Source organism: the organism of the source record quoted next, unplaced genomic scaffold, assembly GCF_019419815.1.
Source record: "Pyrus x bretschneideri cultivar Hongxiangsu unplaced genomic scaffold, Pyrus_bretschneideri_v1 Contig12, whole genome shotgun sequence".
NCBI classification, from domain to species: Eukaryota; Viridiplantae; Streptophyta; class Magnoliopsida; order Rosales; family Rosaceae; genus Pyrus; species Pyrus x bretschneideri.
In genome coordinates this window covers 6,097,498-6,118,572 of record NW_025999413.1, presented here as the reverse complement: position 1 = coordinate 6,118,572, position 21,075 = coordinate 6,097,498, and the positions used below count along the sequence as shown (strand labels likewise).

At 37.5% G+C, this 21,075-nt stretch overlaps 4 protein-coding genes across 4 annotated transcripts; all 4 read left to right on the top strand.

Moving 5' to 3' along the window:
• The first annotated feature begins 4,662 nt into the window (after positions 1-4,662).
• On the top strand, positions 4,663-7,627 carry LOC103938821. The gene is made up of 3 exons (XM_009348867.3): positions 4,663-4,975; positions 5,635-6,936; positions 7,089-7,627. Exons 1-3 carry the CDS (start codon positions 4,793-4,795, stop codon positions 7,314-7,316), a joined length of 1,713 nt encoding a protein of 570 aa, XP_009347142.1. The 5' UTR covers positions 4,663-4,792; the 3' UTR covers positions 7,317-7,627.
• A 1,678-nt stretch (positions 7,628-9,305) lies between these two features.
• On the top strand, positions 9,306-11,000 carry LOC103938820 (uncharacterized membrane protein YuiD). The gene is made up of 5 exons (XM_009348864.3): positions 9,306-9,457; positions 9,566-9,722; positions 9,810-9,860; positions 10,077-10,169; positions 10,679-11,000. Exons 1-5 carry the CDS (start codon positions 9,330-9,332, stop codon positions 10,736-10,738), a joined length of 489 nt encoding a protein of 162 aa, XP_009347139.2. The 5' UTR covers positions 9,306-9,329; the 3' UTR covers positions 10,739-11,000.
• A 144-nt stretch (positions 11,001-11,144) lies between these two features.
• Positions 11,145-14,048, top strand: LOC103938819 (glycosyltransferase BC10-like). The gene is made up of 10 exons (XM_009348863.3): positions 11,145-11,619; positions 11,782-11,898; positions 11,995-12,095; positions 12,219-12,290; positions 12,407-12,488; positions 12,657-12,737; positions 12,870-12,911; positions 13,019-13,111; positions 13,228-13,374; positions 13,605-14,048. Exons 1-10 carry the CDS (start codon positions 11,329-11,331, stop codon positions 13,779-13,781), a joined length of 1,203 nt encoding a protein of 400 aa, XP_009347138.2. The 5' UTR covers positions 11,145-11,328; the 3' UTR covers positions 13,782-14,048.
• A 2,212-nt stretch (positions 14,049-16,260) lies between these two features.
• On the top strand, positions 16,261-20,577 carry LOC103938830 (condensin complex subunit 2-like). Its single transcript, XM_009348874.3, is given in 15 exon segments — positions 16,261-16,657; positions 16,902-17,003; positions 17,156-17,273; positions 17,698-17,771; positions 17,850-17,910; positions 18,002-18,144; positions 18,146-18,203; positions 18,318-18,604; positions 18,727-18,871; positions 18,967-19,211; positions 19,301-19,331; positions 19,485-19,531; positions 19,533-19,625; positions 19,857-19,967; positions 20,217-20,577. Coding segments are annotated over 15 exon segments (1,974 nt in total). The 5' UTR covers positions 16,261-16,387; the 3' UTR covers positions 20,406-20,577.
• Positions 20,578-21,075: the final 498 nt, after the last annotated feature.

Sequence of the window (21,075 nt, the reverse complement as noted above, 5' to 3'; positions counted from 1 at the left end):
TGTATCTAATTGGGTTTCTTTACAGGTACTCTTTGTTTCTTTGTAGAGATACGACTATCATTTCAAGCTTTGCAAATTTTGTGGTGATACTATTCGGTAGGTTCTTACAAATTTTATTTTTGATCTGTATTTTTCTTTCCCCAAAAGATGGTTCAATTACAGAAGTTGTGTATATAACTGTCAATGTGGCTTTCGAAAAGAAAAAGGCTACATTTTTTAGCATATATAGAACAAAGTGTTAGTTTTGTCTGTTTTATCAAAACGTATGTTGAGGGAAATGTATGATTCGTATTTGACACGAGTTTCATTATTAAGATCACTTTCATATGTTACCTAACTGTTATACTAATTTTTCTCATGTATCTTTCACCAAAATTTTTATATGGGAACGAATTATCATGATTGATCAAGTTATTATTACTAAATATGTGGGCTCTAAATTAGTTACCTAACAAAGTCATTGGCTCCAGCTCCACCATTACAAGCTGGATCTCAATTCAAAATTTTTGCTTATCACTTAAAAAGGGTTTTAAATATTATGCGCAGTCTAGACTCTACAAGCACATTTAAAACCAGTTTAAGGTCATTAAAATCATAAGGAAGATGCCCTATATAAAATATTAACTTTTATCATCCAATCAGAGGGTTCTTCCTCTTCGGAACAAACTCCAACCAACTCGAAGTATGTTCTGAGGCTTAATGTCGCAATGTATGATTTGGGTGCTGCACTTTCCCCTCATCAGACCTTAGAGAGAGTGAAATGCAATAATGCATGATAAAGAACCCTATATGATAAAGACCACTGTACCATTCCTAAGCTCCACATTGTTTTCCAAGTATTGCATGATAAAGAACCCTATATGATGTAAATTTCCATTTATACATCCATAATTTTCCTTAGTTTACTAACCAGTACTAGAAGACAAGCATGCATCAATGCATTTCATTCTTAATCAAATTGCATCTAACTTAGTGCAGTTTCTTAAGAACCCATTCCATTGTCATGACTTCATATTAAATTGTTAAAACATTTCTACTTTTAATCATGTTGCGTAAGATTATTTAGGACTCCAGTAGCAAACAATCTGCAAGTATAACCCTTAGAAGCAAATAAAGTTGGTTATAAGAAAAGTTCCACTAAACATTGAAAATATATATTGCAGGCCCATGTTGTTTACACGCACCCACACAGAAGTGTTTCCTAGCTAAAGAAACAATGTGGTAGTTCGAGGATGAAATACAAACAATGATTTCATGCAATTTACACTAGGCTTCAGTTATGCAGAAATTTTTCATGAGAAATAATAATAAAGCAAGCTGCTTCCATTAGTTTCATACAAGGAAAAAACACCCATAATCAGAAATAATGCTTTCCTCTCCTTCAAAGACAAGAACTTCATATGTTTTGTATCTTTGCTTTTGCATGTGCATCGTACCTTTGCTTATTATATGTTTTGTATCTTAATTAGATGAAGTCAAGTGCATCAAAGGCCTCGAGCTCAAGCTCAAACTCAATGAGATCATCAAATAGCTCCCGTGAAAAAATAAACTCACCTACTTCTACTCCATCGCAAGTAAGTTATCATCTCTAATTCTCTATACTTTCTCTATGGTTCTTATGTCTCAATTTATTTAATAATTAATTGTAATGATTCTTACTCTTATTTTTGAAGGACATTGTTGGTGAATCAACTCCACCTCAAGCCCCCATGGTGGCAACTCAATAAGCTCCTCTTACTCAACAAGGTGGCTCAAGTGATCAAGTAAGTAAAGAAGACACTCTCTTGGATTCACTAAAAAGTCATTCAAGATCGACAATTTGGGAGCATTTTGATAGGATAATTGAGGGAGGTAGAGTTAAAGGGGTGTGCAAGTATTGCAACAAATCGTATATGGCCGACACGGATAAAAATGGTACAACTAGCATAAGAAATCACTTAGCTAGATGTAGGAGCTATGGTCCTAATAAGGAAATATTTGCCGCAAATAGGCAAAAGATCTTAACCTTTGCCGACACAAAAGATAAGTTGGAAGCTATTGGTTTTTCTCAAGTGAAAGTTACTAAGGCTTGTGTTGAGATGATAATTATAGACAAGTTACCTTTTTCTTTCGTCGAGGGAGATGGTTTTCGTCATTTTTGCATGTATGCATGTCCTTTGTGGAGAGTGCCTAGTCGTAAGACAATAGCTAAAGATGTACTTGGCTTGTTTTACTCCGAAAAGGAGAAATTGAAAAGTCAATTGAAAACATTTAGGGTGTGTCTAACAACGGATACATGGACTTCTATTCAACAAATAAATTATATGGTTTTCACCGCTCATTTTATTGATGATGATTGGATGTTGCATAAAAAGATTTTGAACTTTTGTGTCATTCCAAATCATAAAGGAGAATCCATTGCTCAACTTTTGGAGGAGTGTTTGGTGGAGTGGGGCATAGAGAAGGTATTAACTATTACGGTTGACAATGCTTCGGCAAATGATTCCGGCTTAAGGGATTTGGTGCACCGAATAAGTGGGTGGGGGATTCCTAATGCACTTTTGCATGATGGAAAGTATTTGCACATGAGGTGTGTTGCTCATATCCTTAATTTGGTGGTGAATTATGGGATAAAGATGTTGAATACCGCCATACAAAGCATTCGTAATGCGGTTAGGTATGTAAGATCTTCCCCTCAAAGGTTGGAGAGCTTTAAAAGGTGTGTTGAGAAGGTGAGAATAGAAAGCAAAGGGCTTGTGATTTTAGATGTGCCTACTAGGTGGAATTCCACATTTTTAATGTTAGAATCGGCTTTGAAGTTCAAGATGGCTTTTGATAGGTTGAAAGTAGATGATGGTCATTACCTTCCTTACTTTACTAAAGAAAATCATGATAATATAAGGGAGGGGCCACCTTCGACTCATGATTGGAGTGAGGCGGGAATATTTGCATCCTTTTTGAGACCTTTCTATGAAGTCACTTTAAAAGTGTGTTGTTCTAATACTCCAACAATTCATACTACTTTTGGTGATTTGTTTAAGATCAAAAGTCTCCTCCTTGAAAACAAAGATAATGAATTCTTGTCTATGATCTCCATGTTGATGCAAGAAAAATATGACAAATATTGGGGTTCAATTGATGATATGAATCAATATGTTTTTATTGCACTTGTTCTTGATCCTCGTCATAAATTGGAGAAGGTGGTTGATTATTATGAGATACTATATGGCGAGGATGAGGAAAAAGTTGAAATTGCAACCAATGCGGTGAAAAATTTGTTGTTTGATCTTTACAAGATTCATGAAGAGTTGTCTTTTGATACACAACAAAGCACAAGTAGTGTTGGTAGTTCTCAATCGGCAACTACAAGTGGAGATCCTTTATCAAGCATGACAGAGATTGAAAGAAAGTTGAAAGAGAAAAGTGAAATGAGAAAAGCAAAGAGAGCCCGTATTGTGCACAATGATTTGGATAGGTATCTTTCGGATCCATTTGAAGGGGAAGAAGAGGCAAACTTTGATATCTTGAATTGGTGGAGGGTGAATGGGCTTTCTAAGTATCATATTTTGGCACGAGTTGCAAAAGAGATTTTAGCTATTCCCGTATCAACCATAGCTTCGGAATCCTCCTTTAGCACAAGTGGACGAATAATTGATCCATATCGTAGTTCTTTGAGTCCAAAAATGGTGGAAGCTTTGATTTGTACACAAAATTGGCTTAGGTCAATTCATGTAGCATTACATCATGAGCCAACCATTGAGGAGATTGAACTTTGTGAAGAAGTTGAGAAAGGTAATTTTACTTATTCCATTTGGTTTTGTTAGAACTTAGACTATTTTAATTACATGCTTGCTTTACATCATGTTGACATGTTTCATTTTTTATTTGTATGTAGAAATGGCAAGTGGAAACTCAAACAAAGGTGCTATGTTGCCGCCTAGGCCGCCTAAGCATTGAGCTTGAGGACTTGGAAGATTTTATTTGTCCCAAGACATGAAATGATGAAACGTTGAAGGTTTATTTGACTTGTGTGATGTTTATTTTAAATTTGGACTTTTTGAAGACTTAAACTTTGATGTTTATTGAAGTTTGGACTTTGGAAATTGGAAGACTTGATTGATGATTCTAGTTGGAACTTAGAAGACTTAAACTTTGGATTCTCATTGTGGTTTTGTTGTTGAATATGGTCTCTAAGGTTATGATAGTAGTAACCACTTCTCAAATGGCATATCTTTCCTTTTATGTCAAATGTAGATGTGTAAAATTGATTTTATACTTGTAGGTTTTCATGTGGATGACTTTGAAGAAGTGGCTTTGAATGTGAACTTTCATATTTCCATTTTTTTTTTTAATAATTTTGGAGGGAGAAAAAAAAAAAAAAAAACCGAAACCGAACCGAAATAAAATTAAACCGAACCGAACCGAACCGAAATTTCGATTCGGTTTCGGTTTTGAGAAAAAACCGAACCGATGAGAACCGAACCCAGCCCTATCTAGAAGAACATTAAAAGCTAATTTCTCTAACTTCATTTTTGTTTACCACTATTTAATGTAGTGTATGTTCATCATCTTATTTATTACAGATATATAAGTTTAAATTTTAAAATTTGTAATTATCCATGTGAATTTTAAAATTCAAATCCATCTAATAAATAAGAAGTAAGCATTATTATACTAATGATGGTGAGCAAAAATGCCCTCTATTTTCTCTTCCTGTTCTGTGGTTTCTTAACCAACACGAACTCCGACTCTGATTTCTGAGAACATCAAAAGCTTCCAAAGACGACCAACGAGCAGAGGGAGAGAGAGAGAGATGGATTTCGAGCTGAGAAGAGCGAGAGAGAAGCTAGAGAAGGAGCAGAAGGAGAGGAAAGAGAGTGCGAGGCGGAAATTGGAGAAGGAGAGGAAGGCCAAAGAGGAAGGTAAGAAGCAGAGAGAAGCCATTGACGCCGAGCGGTCCAGACGCCTCTTCGATGCCGCCCAAGCCCAACTCAAGGTCCCTTCTCAATTCCCATTAATTAATTTCCGGATTGCTTTTGATTGTTGAAATTGGTCATTTTTTCTTCTTGAATTTAAGCTTGTTTTGTACACTGATTGCTCCCACTGTTTAGAAAGGGTGTTTGAAATTGCATTGGGTTTCGAAATTTTGTGACTTTATTTGTAGAAAATCGCCTAGTTGTTCGAAAGCTCATGACTTTATTGGTAGAAAATCGAGTATTTCTTCAAATTTTTATGACTCGATTCATAGAAAATTGAGTAATTCTTTGAAAATTTATGACTTTATTGATAGCAAATCTTCGCTTTTTTCGTTTATCCCTGTAAATTTTAGAACACACAATGGCAATCAATGTCGTTGGAATCGAATAGCTAGTGCCAGATGTTATTCTTATTTTTTCGGAGCATAGGCCTTATGATTACAATGTGCCCGTGTAAATCTTAATGGCTATTGATTTGTTCCTACCGTCCTAAATGTACCAAATATGTATCACATGAATTTGAATCAGTATGGACCTGCTTCCTTTAATCTACATTACCTAAAAAAGCCGTATTTTATCTTTGTTATTAGGGTAGTGATGTGGGAGGTTCAAATTTTTTTCAGTTGATTAATTGGTTTTTTTTTTTTTTTTTTTAATAATTCCAACTATATTTCTTCAGGCTGATCAACAAATGCAAGAAAGTTTACTTGTCGGACGGGGAATCATGTTTTACCGCGTATTTGAAGCTGTACGTTGCCAGGGTAGTGGAGATAAGATTAAGTTGCCAGCTTCCTGCTTCAACGAATTGCAAGATCAAGGTGCGTTTGATCAAGGTCCCTTGTACTTTAAGTTGTCAACAGTACATCAAGGGGGCTCGTCAGAAACAATTGATGCTGATAAGGAGAAGGGTAGGAGCACGCATTCAGGCGTTTTGGAGTTCACTGCAGATGAAGGTTTTGTTGGGCTTCCTCCTCATGTATGGCAGAACTTATTTCCGACTGATACACCAAATATTCCTTTGATAGAAGTTCTCTATGTCTGGCTTTCTAAAGGGACTTATGCAAAACTTCAACCTCTTAGGATAGGTTTTTCAGACTTGCCCAATCACAAGGCCATCCTCGAAACAAGCCTTCGTCAGCATGCCACCCTTTCTCAGGATGATATATTTACAGTCAACTACGGGGAGCTGGTATATAAGTTACAGGTCCTTGAGTTAAAACCCTCTTCAAGTGTATCTGTTCTAGAAACGGATATTGAAGTTGACATAGTTGGTGCTGATAATGATTCGGAGAAGACTCATGAAAATGTCCTAAAACCACTTATATTTGGAACGTTAGAATCTGGAACAGTTGACGAAGGGCACTACACGTATTACAAGTTTACCATAGATAATGATACTTGGGAGAAAATTGCTTCGGGAGATGCGAAAGTTGAGGTGAGGATAGAAGCGGAGCCAAATTCTGGAGATACTGATATTTACATCTCCAAGCATCCTCTAATATTCCCAACAAGGCACCAGCATGAATGGTCATCCCATGACATTGGTTCGAAGGTATTGATCCTTGGCTCAAAAGACAAGAGCTTGGAAGCAGTAACTTACAGTGTTGGTGTGTACGGGTTTAAGGGAACAACCAAGTACCAAGTATCAGTGAATGTTCAAGATGACAGTAATCGGACGATAGGTCAGCAGGCTGTTTCTTCCTCATCACCAATGGACATGGATACTGTAGAGTGTAAGAATTGTAAGCGTTATATACCCAGTCGCACATTATCGCTTCATGAAGCCTATTGTAGCAGACATAATGTTGTTTGTCAGCATGCTGGTTGCGGAGTTGTTCTCAGGGTTGAGGAGGCCAAGAATCACGTCCATTGTCCGAAATGTGAGCAAGCTTTTCATCAGGGGGAAATGGAAAAGCACTTGAAAGTGTTCCATGAGCCACTTCACTGCTCCTGTGGAATTGTGCTCGAGAAGGAAGAGATGGTAAGAACTATTCTACCCCTCCTCCGTATTGCATCATTACATTTTTCATTTACTTTCATTGCTAAAAGTTTTCTTTCAAATTAGATCATTAACTATGAATTTCTTGTAACGGGCCTAATGGCTGAAATTTTCTGTTTTTGCCGTGTGTTCAGGTGCAACACCAAGCATCCGTTTGCCCCCTTCGCCTAATCACATGTCGATTCTGTGGGGACATGGTTCAAGCTGGAAACTCTGCTATAGATGTTCGGGACAGAATGAGAGGATTGTCTGAGCACGAGAGTGCATGTGGGTCGAGAACAGCCCCGTGTGACTCATGTGGGCGTTCTGTCATGCTGAAGGAGATGGACATCCATCGGGTTGCCGTGCATCAAAAGAACTAAAATCGTCACACGCAAGTTCCAAGTTTCCCGGCATTGTCTAAGCTTGCTGGCATGTGTGTTTGAATTGCATCCTTTGTGCATGTGACGATGCATCTGTGTTGTCTTGGACAAACAAGTGGGAACATTTGGGAAAGATGTCTGCCCACTCGCTGCTGCGGATTATTTGTGTTTTCCAAAGAAAATATGTTTGTTAAGCTGTCTGACAAAAGACATTGTAGTCCCAATTTGATATCCTATGTGTTTTTCTTGTGTATTCTTGATAAACTAGCGTTTGTATAAATATAGAGAATGATTCGTTTGGGACGTGTTTATACATGTGTCTTACAAAAGACATTGTCGACGCACCTCAAAACAAGTCTTTCTCTTGCAAAGAACAATTTTGTCACCATTGAATCTCTCATCATCACGTGATTCACGTGTTCAGAGAGACGAGTAACCAAAAAGGGACATGCAAACTTGTATCATATGTTTGCAAGGCCAAATCGGATTAATAATCCATGTGGTGATAAATTATTCGGAAAAGTGCTCTTTTGGTAAAGCTTGCTAACAAATTTTATCCAAAAGTAAGAATTCTGTCAAATCTCTGTTAGGATTTAAACCCCTACCCGACCATCATCCCTTCTCCACCATCTTTAGCTCCCTCTCTTTCAATGAATCCCACCACCTTTTTCTCTATAGTCATGAGTCACCTGCAATTCACTCCATCTATGTCTTATATTTATCAAAATTGCTACTTTTATCACATTTTTTATACCACATTTGTATCACATCTCTAATAGAAGTGGGGTCTGCCAACGCATTTGGGTTACATTTCTATTAAAGATGTGGTATAAAAAATGCGATAAGAGTAGCGGGCTGCAGCCGAAATGTATGCTACTGTATCCAATTGATTGCTATCAATATAAATTCACATTTTGACATTCCTAGTTCTCTCTGTGTTGGTCCAAGTGATTTGACTGCGATGAACATTTTGTTATGGTGGATTGCAGGAAGCAATGACGAAAGGTACACTGGAACGCACAAGAGAGCCTCCCAGTTTTCAACGGCGAAGATGACAGCGAGAACGACCCCCCCTGCCCAGGAATTTGAGAAGGTGCCCGCAGTTGTCCTGACAAAACGCACTTCTCAAAGGAATACACCATTGCCAAGCAAATGTAGCGGTTCTTCATCAGCATCAACTCCCGAGGACGATGCTCAGAAGGTCATCCCTTAAGAGGGTGTTGTGAATTTTGTTTTTCGGCTTAGGAGGTCGACATATCTGCAATCCAGAGGGGGCATTGTAAAGGAATTGTAGGGGGCATTGTCGACATATCTTACCACATTTATTAGGAATCATCTCCAAATTACGAGGTCTCTATGTTTTGATGTCCCTTGATCTACGCTAATCGGACCTAATGTGAGAGCTGCCCTAGGTGGGATGCGCATCGTACTTAGACCCACCCACTGTGAAATTGACCCCGAGAGATACTCTGATGTAACAATGCAAATATCCACAAATATTGAGGCCAATTTTTAGCAATATTCGTTGGACCGGTGACGTCATTAAAACTATGCATTAATAGTAAGAAAGTCTTTTTACTTCTTATGTCTAGTGCCGCATACGAAAGATAGGTACAAAAATAACTCGTTAGACTGACTCGTTAGTCAGCTTTAGCGAAGTTTATCTCCAACTCCACTTATCCTTGTGAACAGTAGAATTTCTTCGTCCATGGAAACTACTTTACTTCTTCCACAGAGAACCGAAATTCCACAAACCAAATCCATCGCATTGATCCCAAAAAAATGTTGGAAAATAAATTAAAAAATCCAGCAAACCCTTTCTCCTGATTGGACGGTGCATATTTAATGTGATCAAAGTAGAAAAAAATAAAAACAGACAATGCATTCCAGCTCATCTCTGATTGGCGGGTTGGACTCGGCTGTGGGGCCCAGTCGACTCATACTGCTCCTCCTCTTTCCTTCTTTTCTGGTTCCCCCGGTATCTGACTCTTGTGAGAGAGAATTGACGAGGTGATGACGGCTGCGGATGCGACGACGTCGTCTTCGCGGTCGACGGCGGCGGCGATCCCATCGAACCTCGCTCTCCTCGCTGCGCTCCTAGCATGCGCTCTCGCTCAGTTCCTCAAGCTCTTCACCACCTGGTCAGTACAATCTCTCATTTCTGCAGCTCAATTTTGCGATTTGAAATTAAATTTGGAATTTCTAGGGTGAAATTGGTGTGGAATTCAGTCTTTTGTGAGTGTTTTTAGGTACAAAGAAAAGAGATGGGACTCGAAGAAAATGCTCGATTCCGGCGGGATGCCGTCGTCACATTCCGCCACGGTGACGGCTCTGGCCGTCGCCGTTGGCCTTAAGGACGGCACCGGAGGACCTGCCTTCGCCATTGCCTTTGTCTTAGCTTGCATTGTATGTATAAAAATTTCAACCTTTTCCCTTCATTTCATGTTTAGCTGCAACGTCGCCGTTTTGGTAAACATATGTGAACGTTTTCAGGTTATGTATGATGCCTCAGGAGTGAGACTTCATGCTGGTCGGCAAGCCGAGGTAACTCTTTGAGCTTTGCGTTACATAAAATTGTAATCTTGTTTTTTTTTTCAACTCGTTATGTTGTTAGAATGTCAATTTGAAAAATCGATTGGGTTGGTTTTTGTTTGGATATGTGCCTCGAGTTATTAGTATTGCACAGTAACATATCAGACTGCTTGATAAGTAGAATGTTTTCACACTTGTGTGTGTGATAATCGTGAACTATTGTTGCAGTTGCTGAACCAAATAGTGTGTGAGCTTCCTCCAGAGCATCCTTTGTCCAGCGTTAGACCTCTGCGCGATTCACTTGGACATACTCCGCTACAGGTTTGTTGCACTACTCTTGATTGTTGCACATCCCTTGAGATTTGAGTTTGTCATGAGATTAGCTGTGTTTGCTGCCTATGATTTGTTGATCCCATTCTGCATTTTGGTCCTCAAATTACCCACCAAATCAATACAGAATCTCCGATTTAACGATAAAAGGATTGTTTTTCTCATAATTTGTTTTCCTACCCCGAGAAGTAAATCAGTTGAACATGTTTTGTAAGCAATGACACGATGTGCGACATAGCTGTCTAATGATAATTCGTTTACACGTATGCAATACTCCTCTTTCCGTGTCTGGAAATGATGTTATTTGGTAGATGTTGTTTCACCGGACAAGACTGGAGTGTTATTCATTGACCGTCGTGTATTTTTCGCTGATCACTAATAATTTTATCAGTATGAAACAATCACAAGGTATTGCTTTAGAATAATTCGGGCTAAAATATCCATACAACGTAGTTAATCGGCAAGTCTTGGTGACTATTTTTCATTTGGTTTGGTCTCAGGTTGTTGCAGGTGCTGTGTTGGGATGCATAGTAGCTTACCTAATGAGTAACACCAAATAAGATACCTTTGCGACCAAATACCGATTCTTTGAGCTTCACACTAGTGGACTGTTAACTAGATGCAGTAGTTTTGGCAACGACAGAGAAAGAGCTGATGTAAGATGAACTCCTAGTTTACCGAAAGCGTGTAATGTAAAGTTGTCTAGGGAATAGGGGCCTCCACCCAAATGTTGGGGGACTTCTAATTTTTTATGGATTTGAACATTGTTCTTGTTGTGTATACCGAAGTTATCTTCACTGAATAAAGACACCCCTTGTGAAACTCTTGATGTTCCAGCTGATGTTGTTCCTATTTACTTGCGAAAAAACTAAATTATCAAATTAAAAACTACTTAATTAACAGAAAGATGCTTGGAGAAAAATTCCTTAAATGAGGAAGGGATGCGTTTCATTGCCGCTGGGTTCTAAACAAATAACAGAAATGGAGAAACAGAAACGCAAAAGTGCAGTTTCAGCTTTCCTTATTAATTGATTGACTCGGTTCAAAACGTTTCCTTCAGTTCTCTCTCTCTCTCTCTCTCTCTCTCTCTCTCTCTCTCTCTCTCTCTCTCACACACACACACACACACACACACAGATTGCATGAGGAAATGAGAGGAAAAGTAACCATGGCCAAGAAGAGAGCTTCTTCATCATCCATGAGCCGGCTTTTGAGCTTCGTTTCAAGGCTATTCATCGTTCTCAGCGTCTTGCTATGTCTATTGGCTTTCCTTAGACTAATCCATTCTCAGTCCAAGGACCAACCACCAGTCTTTGCATCCCCAACAAGGTTTCCCGCTGCCATTCACGATAATCAATTTGAAGGCCCTCCAAAAGTTGCTTTCCTCTTCCTTGCCCGCTGGGATCTTCCTCTTGATTTTCTATGGAACACCTTCTTCAAGGTTTGTTTGATAATCTTACATCCATTTAAAATGGTTGGATCAGGACTGAGTAAGAAAACAAATAACAAGAATGAGGGTTCATAGATCATAACCAAAACATGAAGAGAGAGAGAGAGAGAGAGGTTTTGCATCTTTTGATATGTTTTGTTGGGACCTTTGCAGAATGGTGATGCCGCAAATTTCTCGATTTATATCCATTCGGAGCCTGGTTTTGTGTTTGATGAACCAACCACGAGGTCTGCTTTCTTTCATGGTCGACAGTTGAACAACAGCATTCAGGTGCACTTTTAGCTTCTTCAAGTACTTCTACAATTATGGATTCAATTTGTTCGTATCTTACGCTGTTTTTAACATTGACTGAAAATTTTGTTTCAGGTAGGGTGGGGGGAATCGAGCATGATAGAAGCAGAGCGCATACTACTCCAAGAAGCTCTGCGCGATCCAGCCAATCAAAGATTTGTCCTTCTTTCAGACAGGTAGCTCTTCACCTCTTTCATATTAACCTCTTCCAACCACATTGCAAGCCAGTTTTCTAAATTTTCGTGTAAAAAAAACCTCTGAATCATGTTACTAATTCTTTTCATCTGCTTATTCCATAGCTGTGTACCTCTATACAACTTCAGTTACATTTACAACTACATAATCTCTTCTCCAAAAAGCTTTGTAGACAGGTATATATGGTATCTGCATAACGCAAATGGATTTGTTTTGAAATACCTTTAAACTTGTGTTTCCTGCACATCGAAGAAACAGCGAAGCTGAAATTTTTTTAGTCTGTGCGTTATAGCTTTGTTGATGGTCATGCATTTCGTTATGATCCGAAGATGGCACCTACTATACCTAAGGAGAGATGGCGTAAAGGATCCCAGGTCTTACATCTGTTATCATCCTTGTATATTTGTTAAATTGAGAAAAAAATTATTTAAAAAAAAAAAAGAAAACAGTTTAGGATACGCAGACAATCTTCTAAATTTTGGAATTTTTCATTTCAACATATTAATTCTTCCTCCATTGAGGTAATGTCAACTTGATCGCAGTGGATAGCTTTGGTGAGAAGACATGCAGAAATCATCGTCAATGACAAGACCGTCTTTCCCGTCTTCAGGAAATTCTGTAAGGTATGCAGGGAGGCATTTACAAGTCCTATTTCCATTTTCTGGAACATTTTGAAGAGTTTTGAAGACTGTTACTTTACAGTGATCTGTAAATTGTTTATATCTTGATACCTTGCAATGTTGCTCGGTTTTCAGCGATGGCCGCCTGGAGATTTAAAATGGAGGAGGAAACTTCTTGTGAGTTAATTCCATCCTTTTTAAGCTTTACTTGAGAAAGAAGAAAAAGGTTTAGCCATTTTCTGACCTTCTAAGAGTATGTATTTGCATGTGTTTGTTTTTCACAGGCATTCAATTTCGATATCAAGTATCTATTGCAGACATTTGAGCAAAAACGCAATTGTATCCCCGACGAACATTATGTCCAGACACTACTTGCAGTAAGCCGATGTTTTTCAATCTTTTTTACGTTAACTTTTTAAATTTGAACTGATTTCGGAATGTCTATTGGCGAGTTTTTCATTCAAACTCTTGATGATTTGTGTATTGTAATAAGATAAGTGGACTCGAGGACGAACTTGAACGAAGAGCACTGACCTACACATCATGGAATCAGTCAGCAGCAGGAAGTAAAAAGAGATCTTGGCACCCTATAAAGTTCGATTTTGCAGACGCGGGGCCTCAAAAGATGAGAGAAATTAAGGTGAGTTCTTATATCGAGGTTTTTCTCCGGTGCTTCACTTCTCAAGTGCGAATAACGGTAATGTACTCGCCGGATACCCTAGCTACCACTCCGAGGGGAGCAATGTACTAGTCGGACAATGTGAAAGTGCGACTGCACAAAGTGCAGCGCCGAACTGTGGAAACCGCTTACGTAGAAACAACATGACACTAAAAACAAGTCTCTAACACTGATTTCACCTTGCTCTACAGGATATCGAACATGTATACTACGAGTCTGAAGGCCGAACGGAATTCTGCCGTGCGAATTCCGAAGTCGCTCCTTGCTACTTGTTTGCAAGAAAATTCACTCTTGGAGCTGCTGTGCGGATTATGAGAGAAGGTTTGGTTGGTCCGTACGATGTTCGTTCAAAACCAAATATATATTAGGCATCTGGAAAAGGAAAGAGAGATGGAAACAAACAACGCTTGCAGCATAAGAAGTTGCCAATTTGACAGTGGTTGTATAAGGCAAAACAGAAACAGCAGGCAACCAAACCGAAAAATTGAAAACTTTTTTCTAAAGTGTTATAAATAGGAAAAGTTAGAGAGATAATATTTACTAGGGATATGAGAGAAGCGGATGCAAAATATTACACTATTTAGTTCGTAATTATAACAAAAATATTCCAGGAAAATAGGAAGGAAGGGATACTGATATTATTACTTTCACTTCTTTTCTTTGATGTGTGTTGTAATCACACACAGGAGTGCTCTTTATATAGAGTCACATCCGTGACAAAACAAAATGTGAAGTGATTACTCATTTTGAACACTTCACATAATAACAAACTACTGTGGTCTTTTTGAAAACTTCACATAAAACAAATATATTACCATTGACATTCATTCTCACAATTTTGAAACACTAAGTGATATATTTTGTTATTAAGCTCTAATGGTTAACTTTAAGTTTCGGTTAACACTACTAGTACAATAGAATCCCAAATTTAGGGTTCCCATTGGAGCAAATACACCTTTAAATGATCTTTATAAGTTGCAGTGTGATCTTTATTTTAAAAGTGTTTATTAGAAATGTTCTATATACGAGATATAATTTTTTTATAACATAAAAAATATAAAAAAAAAAAAAACTCTTGTCTTTTTTAGGATTACATAAAGTAGTAACATAGCTAAAAGGAAAAATTCATCAATATGGGCATACATATGTCTGCACATACTAAACATTCTTACTACATTATGTATCACTTAATTAACCTGTAGTTTTTACTGAATGTGTTTAACGCTGTAGTGCGACAACTGCATCGAATTACACTTTTTACAACCACAAATTACATACACACAAACCTTAGCAAAATTTGTAGACAAAATGTTCATAAATGAAAGTTATTCCATTAAAAGATTTTGCTTCATCACTCTACTTGTAATTGTCACTACATTGCATGATGTGTTCTTGCTTTGTTTGTAACTGCACATGCTTCGCGTTTCTGAACTATTTAATTCTATAATCAGGACATCCATAATCTATTTCATACTATTATTAAGAGAAATGTGCTTGTCAACCCCTTTCTTAAAATACCAATCTTATTCCTAATTTTTCTATATTATCTTTGATTGCAATAAAATATTATAAAAAAAAAAGATAAAACATTAAGTGTGTGTGTGTGTGTGTGTATTAAAGTAAAATAATATCTCTCATGTTGTGAAATTGATGTACATGCTCTTGTATAAATTGGGTAATATCTCTAGAATATTTGAAGATGTTTTCTCACATATTCAAACGGAGGCGCTGGCAATTAGAGTTGGGCTTGAGACTCCGGTTGAATGAGGCTTAAATATAATCGACTTTGAGAGTAATTCGCTTCAGATCGTCTTGACATTGTAGGACTCTTCTACTAATATGTCGCACATGGGACCTATTATAGAAGATGTAAAACACTTGCTGTCTATGGTTGTTGGAGCTTGTGTTGCCCACATCCATTGCCAAGTTAACTTGGTAGCTCATCGATTAGCTCATTTTGCTCTCTATTGTGGTAATGATTGTACTTAGTTAGATGTTTCTCCATCTATAATCTGTGACTTTTTTGAAGAGAATGTTCATGTATCTTGTACTAATTAGCCTTTTCACGGCTTCAATAAAATATATGTCATCCTTTCTTTTAAAAAATGCATGAAGAAGCAAAGAAGCAAACAATCACATTTGACTATGGTGGCACCATTGAAAGGCTTTAGGTACAATAGTAATAGGAAGATGAAATAGTAAATTGGATGAGGACTTTCACTTTATGTTATTTACTCCTTACGGGTGTAAAACTTTCTTATATAAAGGGATTCTTGTAAATGTAAAGAATATCTATTTTTTTACTATTTCAATAAACAATTGAACGTTTATACCGAGAAAGTTATACTCCTACACTCACTATAAATTCTAATCTTAATAAAAGATTCTCTCACCTTCTACTCCAATCATACTCTCTAATTTAGAAAGAGGATTCTCTCCCCTCGTACTTCTCTCTCTTCCCATCCCCTCCTTTTAAACTAGCCCATTCAAAAAAAAATCTAATGACTTGAAGTTGTGCCATATACTTTAGAAGCATTATTTTTTCTATTGCTTTTATTCAAACCCAATTGAATAAACAGATCATTAACAACTTTTTCCATCAAATGGTTGAACCTTTTCAACACCAATGGAGATAGAAGATGGCCAACCATGGCTGGTATGTGGAAGGTGAGAAGGGTAAGTGGTGCTGTGATCAGAAGTGGAGAAGAGAAATGAATGTTGAACAACTTTAAACCGTTAGATATATTTTAAACGGTCTAGATTAAAGAAACGGATGAGATGGGAAAGAATTCTAAACAAAAGGTCCATATCGTATGCACGAGAAGCAGCGTATCATACCACTCAAAACCAACATAAATTTCAAACGCATCAAATGGAGGGAAACCAGTTCGTCCCGCATCTCAAACGCTCCCCCACTCTCATAAACATTCCCAATTCAAAACCCTAATTTCCCAATTCGATTTTCCCGATTGCAATGGCCGACACTCTGAGCCCTAATCCGGCAACCCAAAAGCAGAGGCTCCCAATGGCCGCTCGTCTCCAGTCTCCAACGAGCCCCTTCTTCCTCGGCTCCAACGACGACCACCGCGAGCGTGCGCAGGCTCGCGCAGCACGCGCCGCCGCGATAAGAAGAAAGTCCATTGCGCTCAATCTGCCGCCACAGCAGGGCGACCCCGATCCCGGCCTCGGCAAGGAGCAGATCCTCGAGCTGTTCCAGAATTGCATCAAGCTTGCAAGTGAAAATGTCAGTTTAGATTTTTCAAGTAAATGAAAATTTTGAAATTATTATTATTTTTTTAACAAAAAGTTTAAAATTTTCTAGTCATTTATTTGTCAAATTAGTGAGGCCTTTTTACTGTTTTATTTTTATTTTTTGTGAGTACGTGGTTATATTTTTACACTAAGGGGATGAAGTTCGGCTAAACCATACAATGGGCGACCTAATTTGATTTTGATTTAAATGTTAGATATTTATCTGTTTTGTGCAGAAAATTAATCAGAAAAATACATGGGAGCTGAATTTGATTGACCATTTAACGGATATTATTAAGGTTGAAGAGGAAAACGATACAGAGACGAATTTTCAAAAGGTAAATTGCGCATTTGATACTATGACATCAGATTAGTTTCGGTATTTGAAATCTATCAAGACCAAGATTTGGTAAAAACATGCCAAAAGTTCACTTATTCAATTGGATACGCTATGTTTGCTTAAATATGTATCACTTCTCTATCTGTGCAGGCAAGCTGCACTCTTGAAGCTGGAGTCAAAATTTACTCAATGAGAGTAGATTCTGTACACTCTGAGGCATATAAGGTCCTTGGTGGGATGAATAGAGCAGGCCAAGAAGACGAACAAGGTTGAGTTTACTATCTGCTATAACTTTGCCCTTTGTTTTTTACTCAAGTGTTTACGCTTGCAAGCCAAAAAGAAGTATATTGATTTTAAAGTAGTATTGTACTTGGTTCTGAACAAGGACAAACTAATTTTGTGAAAGTTACAGTTATTGGCGTATTAGTTATTCTACTGTTTCAAGGTAGATAAAATTGATAGTGTTGTTGTATTAACATTTGCATTTTATAACCTATAAAATGAATTAGAGAACATATAATCAATGGCCCTTCCTGGCAGAAGCAATGTGATATTTTTATAGTTTGTCGGAATGATGACTATGTGGAATAGTTATCTTTAAGCAGCTCATCTCATCTGTAATAGTAATTTCTTTCACATTGGGTTTGTGCTTCATTGATCTTGTTATTATCTTGATACTGTTGTAATTTTAGATACCAGTGCAGAGGATGCCAATGCTGACAATGGAAAAGATGCGGCTAATTCCAAGCATGAGACGCAGAAAAAGGTTGACTATTCTCTGACTCACTACAATGTTTTACTGAACTCCGGTATACTAAATGCTGACATACATTCATACATGCAGATATCTCCCTTATCAACGCTGGAATCATCTTTTGAGGCTCTAAATGTGAAAAAGTTTGACGGTGATCACTCATCCTGAGCTATCCTTATTACTAGTTTTATAATGTGAGATGCAAGGCCAAGTTTGTAATACAATTTTGTTTGTATTTTCAGTTGCATTTGCAGTTGATCCCCTCTATCATCAGACGTCTGCACAATTTGATGAAGGTGGGGCCAAGGGTCTTTTAATGAATAATCTTGGAGTGTATGGTGGATGCAGAGTGCTCTTTGACTCTTCGGAAGTACCAGGGAAGTGCTACAGCATCTGATAATCAACTCGATAAATCAGATACCATTGATCTTTCTTTTGCTAGTGGTGAGTTGCGTTTTTGGTAGTCTATTGAGTTCTTTGTAAATTTCTGCTTGCCATTTTTTCCCAAATAAGAATGATGTGGTTTACTAACATTAACTTTTCATTGGTCTTTTATAGAATATGTAGAACAGATGGTATTGAACATGCGAATCAAAGATGAAATTTCACCAACTCTGAGGAGTTTAGTTGATCGATTTGATGAGGATAACAGAAGGCCACCAGATATATATACATGTGATCAAGAATCAGCAGAGCAAGTTGATGCTGCCAATAACAATGAAGCTGATTTTGATTGTGATGTATCCGAGAATTGCGGGAACTGGGATTATGATCATGATGACCAAACAAGTGTCGTGGAGGAGGGCCTTAACTGTGAAAGTTCAACTCTCCCTAGTTATCATGAGGTTTTGGAACATACTATTCTTATAAAGTTTGAATTGTATATATTTTTTCCATCAGTCCTTTTTAGTTTTATGAATTATTGAACAATGACTTCATTCTCTGATAATTTTTTCAACTGTTGTAGGAAAATGAACCGGGTGCCTACCATGAACTTGATACGGATGAGAGACTTGAGAAAGTTGATGGGTATTTGTTCTTAAGTCTTGGATTTACTTCGAAACAAAATGCTTGGGCAGGTCCTGATCATTGGAAGTATCGAAAAACTAAAGGTCAGATTCAATGATCATGTCATCAACTAATATGTGTATGTGTATTTATTGTGGTTCAATAGTATGGTAACACATCACACAATCTGGTTTTTCAGTTCCCGAGAACGATCCTCCTGCAGAACAACCAGAAACAGCTAAACAAAAGAAGACCAAAGCACAGCAGGATCTTGATTTCACAAAATCCTTGGAAGAAGAGTTCTCAGATATTTTTGCTCCTCCCAAAAATCCGAAATCCTTACTGCTCCCTGCAAATAGAGCACCCTGTAATACAAAACTTCCTGAGGATTGCCACTATCAACCAGAGGAGCTTATAAAGCTATTTCTTCTACCTCAAGTAAAGGTAATGTGTGTCAACAATCATACCATATAATTTTTGGTGTACTCTTTTTCTTTACATGATATGTTTTTTTTTTTTGTTTTTGGCTGTAGTGCCTTGGAAGGCGATGCAGGAAGCCCTCAGGTGATAAATTCTTTCTCATTTATAACAAATAGATATATCAGTAATTAATTTTTTGGAACGTCCATTTGTTTTATCAATCCTTTTATTTATATATATTTTATTTTATGACTGATGAACTGTGCAAGCAATTTATAGTACTTGGTGTGGTGTCAGATGAATCCAGGCAACAATGTGACGCTGATGGGCAATTTCCATACTACTGATGATGAAAGTGGACTCGGGGGCCAATATGATGACGGAAATATCCATAGTGATGTGGAGGACTTTAGCACACTTGTTTCTCAGCCTCGCCAGGTAGGTTCTAAACTTTTCAGCTTGATGTAATTTGAGTTAGCTCCATGAGTCAGAATCATAGTGTCAAATGGCCTATGAATTATGTCTAGTTTTACAGATGTTCATCCCGGAGATGATAAGGATTGCAATCGTAGGCATAGTTTTACACTTTTAGTATGTAATTCAAAACCCATTAAAACAGATCTAAGCAGTTTTTGCATACGGTTTGCTTCCTACATTTAAACAATGCAGGTAAACAAAGTTGAAGTCCAGTATGACAAGACTTCCAAACAAGTCGATGTCCAGGCTTTGAAAGAAACTCTTTGGAACCATGTACAAGAATCTGTTCAAACATCAATCGAGGTCGGCTAAGTTATTTATTTATATATTTTTCATGAAGCACTTCTAAAAAGCACTTACAGGAAGCACTTTTATTTCTATAAAAAAAAAATCTGACATGCTTTTGATAGAAGTGCTTCCAGTAAAAACGCTGATTAGTACAAGTGCTTTGTAACGTAATTTCTGCATCTACCATCCTACTGTTACGTATTCGATATGACATTATTTTGAGAAGGTGAATTCTGATTATTTGATATTTCTGCTTTTGTGAAGGGTGAAGAACAATTGGTATCCTTCAAGCAAATGTTGGGCAACTTTCCGGGTGACTGCAGGGCTGCTGAAACTATCAATGACATCTCCCCTCATCTGTGTTTCATCTGCCTTCTACATTTGGCCAATGAGCATGGTTTGAGGATCCTGGGCTCCAACAATCTGGATGATCTCAGCGTTCACCTTACGTGAAAAAGTTTGGAGCTTAACTCATCGTCCTGTTTATTATTTGAATAGGAAATGGAAACTGTGTCTAAAAGTGTACTTTACAACTTAATTTTATATTTTAAATTCGTCTTGAAGAGATTGTGACATGGTTAAGAAATGAATTGTGGTTGAATTTGTTAAGACTTAGGAGCGTTTACTTTTGCACTCGAAATTTTATGTTCAAAGTTCCTCCCTCCTAATGTCGCTTGTAAAATAAAAAAGTTAATTGCTAGGCAAATAGCAATAATTCGTCAAAGTGTACTAATTGAGATTTACTAATGCTAAAGAAATAAAGTGATGCTAGCAAGTGAATTCTACAATGAATCCACGATTTTGGACACAACTAATATTGTTACTAGTAAGTGATGAGTTGTTTAAGTGATCAAAATTTTCTTTTCAACCCACTACGTTACAAATTCAAACCTTATCTAATAAATAGGTTAATGTAAAATACCTCTTGTAACATACTTAACATTCAATTATTCAGTAGAATTTCAATGTCATAAAATATAAAGCTTACACAATTTTGAAAGTACCACATAAAATATCGATCAAAGCAATGGGCCACGTTTCCCTTCATGAAAAGAGAGGAGGCAGGACATGTGCACACACGCAGGACGCGGCCACGTATCAATACATTGAATTCTTACTAAAA